This window comes from Triticum dicoccoides, chromosome 7A (assembly GCF_002162155.2).
Source record: "Triticum dicoccoides isolate Atlit2015 ecotype Zavitan chromosome 7A, WEW_v2.0, whole genome shotgun sequence".
Classification (NCBI taxonomy): domain Eukaryota; kingdom Viridiplantae; phylum Streptophyta; class Magnoliopsida; order Poales; family Poaceae; genus Triticum; species Triticum dicoccoides.
In genome coordinates this window covers 148458380-148460296 of record NC_041392.1, presented here as the reverse complement: position 1 = coordinate 148460296, position 1917 = coordinate 148458380, and the positions used below count along the sequence as shown (strand labels likewise).

General features: G+C 48.9%; 1 protein-coding gene across 1 annotated transcript; it reads right to left on the bottom strand.

Annotated features, from left to right (window-relative positions):
* Positions 1-223: 223 nt before the first annotated feature.
* On the bottom strand, positions 224-1211 carry LOC119330469 (transcription factor ILI5-like). Its single transcript, XM_037603574.1, has 2 exons — positions 1017-1211; positions 224-839 (listed from the first exon to the last, which is right to left on the bottom strand). Exons 1-2 carry the CDS (start codon positions 1128-1130, stop codon positions 687-689), a joined length of 267 nt encoding a protein of 88 aa, XP_037459471.1. The 5' UTR covers positions 1131-1211; the 3' UTR covers positions 224-686.
* Positions 1212-1917: the final 706 nt, after the last annotated feature.

Sequence of the window (1917 nt, the reverse complement as noted above, 5' to 3'; positions counted from 1 at the left end):
TACAGGAAAAAGTATCAACATTCACAATGCCAAATCAATATTATCACATTCATTATGTAATGTAGTTTCATAGTATATATATATATTTGTTATTGCAAATATTGATATTTTTAATATGAATTTGGTCAAAGTTTGTAAAATTTGACTTGAGACAAATCTAATACACGAAGTAAAAAGGGCTGGAGGGAGTACAACAGCAGATCTCATGGAGCTTTAGCACAGATAACATAATCAGTTTGGATTAATCAATAGTCATTCAGCCGAAGCGACGACAGTACATAGTACATACAATCATGGGTGATTGATACTGGGTAGGAGTAGTATATTAGCAGTACCACCACCGGACGGGTAGCTAGCGGTCGGCCGGTTGTCTCTAGGGGAAACAACTCGATCCAGACTGCAAATAAGTAACCAAGTTTACACAGGCAGATGAGAACATGAGAGAGGCGGATCGGAGGGATGGAAACTGGGAGGAAACCACATGCAAGGGTGAGCTAATTAAGCAGCTATAGAACTTAGGTGAAGGCCCTAGCTAATGATTGATGCCCTACCAAAGTGAATTAGACCAGCCGGCCTCAGCATGCAGTAGCTAGGCATGCACGAGATGTACGCAGATGATGAACTAGCTTAGGACAATCAGCCGATGTGTGTGGTTGACGACGATGAGTAGCCATGTAGCTGGCTAGCTAGCGGAGGAGGCTGCGGATGATCTCGGCGGCGGGGCTGTTGTTGTCCATGGTGGACATGAGGTCGGAGAGGCGGTCGCTGAGGTCGTCCACTTCCCTGTGCAGGCTCTTGATGTAGCTGCATGTCTCCTTGAGCATTTTCGTCGTCGACGCCTGCATGCATTCATCGATCGATATGTTCATTAGCACGCTTCCATAAACCTCCCATAAACACATTAAGCTTTGCACTCTGGCTGAGCTAGCTAGCTAGCTTAGTCAAGCTGCACACATGCTGACATGCAAGCGCATGTGCTAGCTGCAAACTGATGAAACTAGTCGTGTCGGTCGTACCTGGCTGCTGCTGCTGCCGCGGCGGCGCGTCGTGGGGAGCAGGGTCTGGAGCCTGGAGATGAGCTCGTTGATCTCCTCCTCCGACACGGAGCCGCGCGACCTCCTGCCAGACATCGTCTTCACAGAATAATGCTGGGCGAGCGAAGGTCGATTGAGAACCTGTGTGATCGGGAGTAGAGTGGGCGGCTAGCTGCGAGGTGCGATGGGGAAGAAGGATGGGAGACGACTGGGGGCTTTTATAGAGACGGATCCGGCCGGCCGGTTAGCCAGAAGAGAAGACGGGGAGAGCAAAAATTAAGATGCATGCATACAAGACAGGGTCGATGACGTAGGCCAAGACAAATGCAGATTAGGAAAAAGAGATCTCTCTCTTAAGAAAAGGAGTTAGCGGTCGTTTCATCCAGCTTAATCAGCTGCTCTGCAAGCAGCCGTACTGTTTTTACACACATGAACAAAAGGAAAAAAGTTAAGGGCTGCTGGGTGACGAAGCTATGTAGCTAGGGTAGGGGCACGGACCTGTTCAAAGAGCCTTACCCAAGGACATCCCTAGAAGAAGTCACCTTTCAATCGACTTGAAGGTATCCCACTCGACGGGTTAAAGACACTCGACCAAGAAGCTATCACTCGACCATGAAGCCAACCACTCGACTGCCAGGAGACCTAAAGTCACTCCGCAGGCAAACGGTCGGCTATTAAGTAGTCTTTATGGTCATTATAGCACTTTATTAGGGACGTTACCAGTAACGCCCAACCTTAAATGTATCTTAAACCCTGCATCACTGAGGGCAGGAGAGGGCCGGCGAACTCTATATAAGCCACCCCCTCCTCAGTATGAAGGGTTCGCACCTCTGTTATTCACACGCCTATAATCCAATCGACCGCCTCCGGGCACCGAGACGTA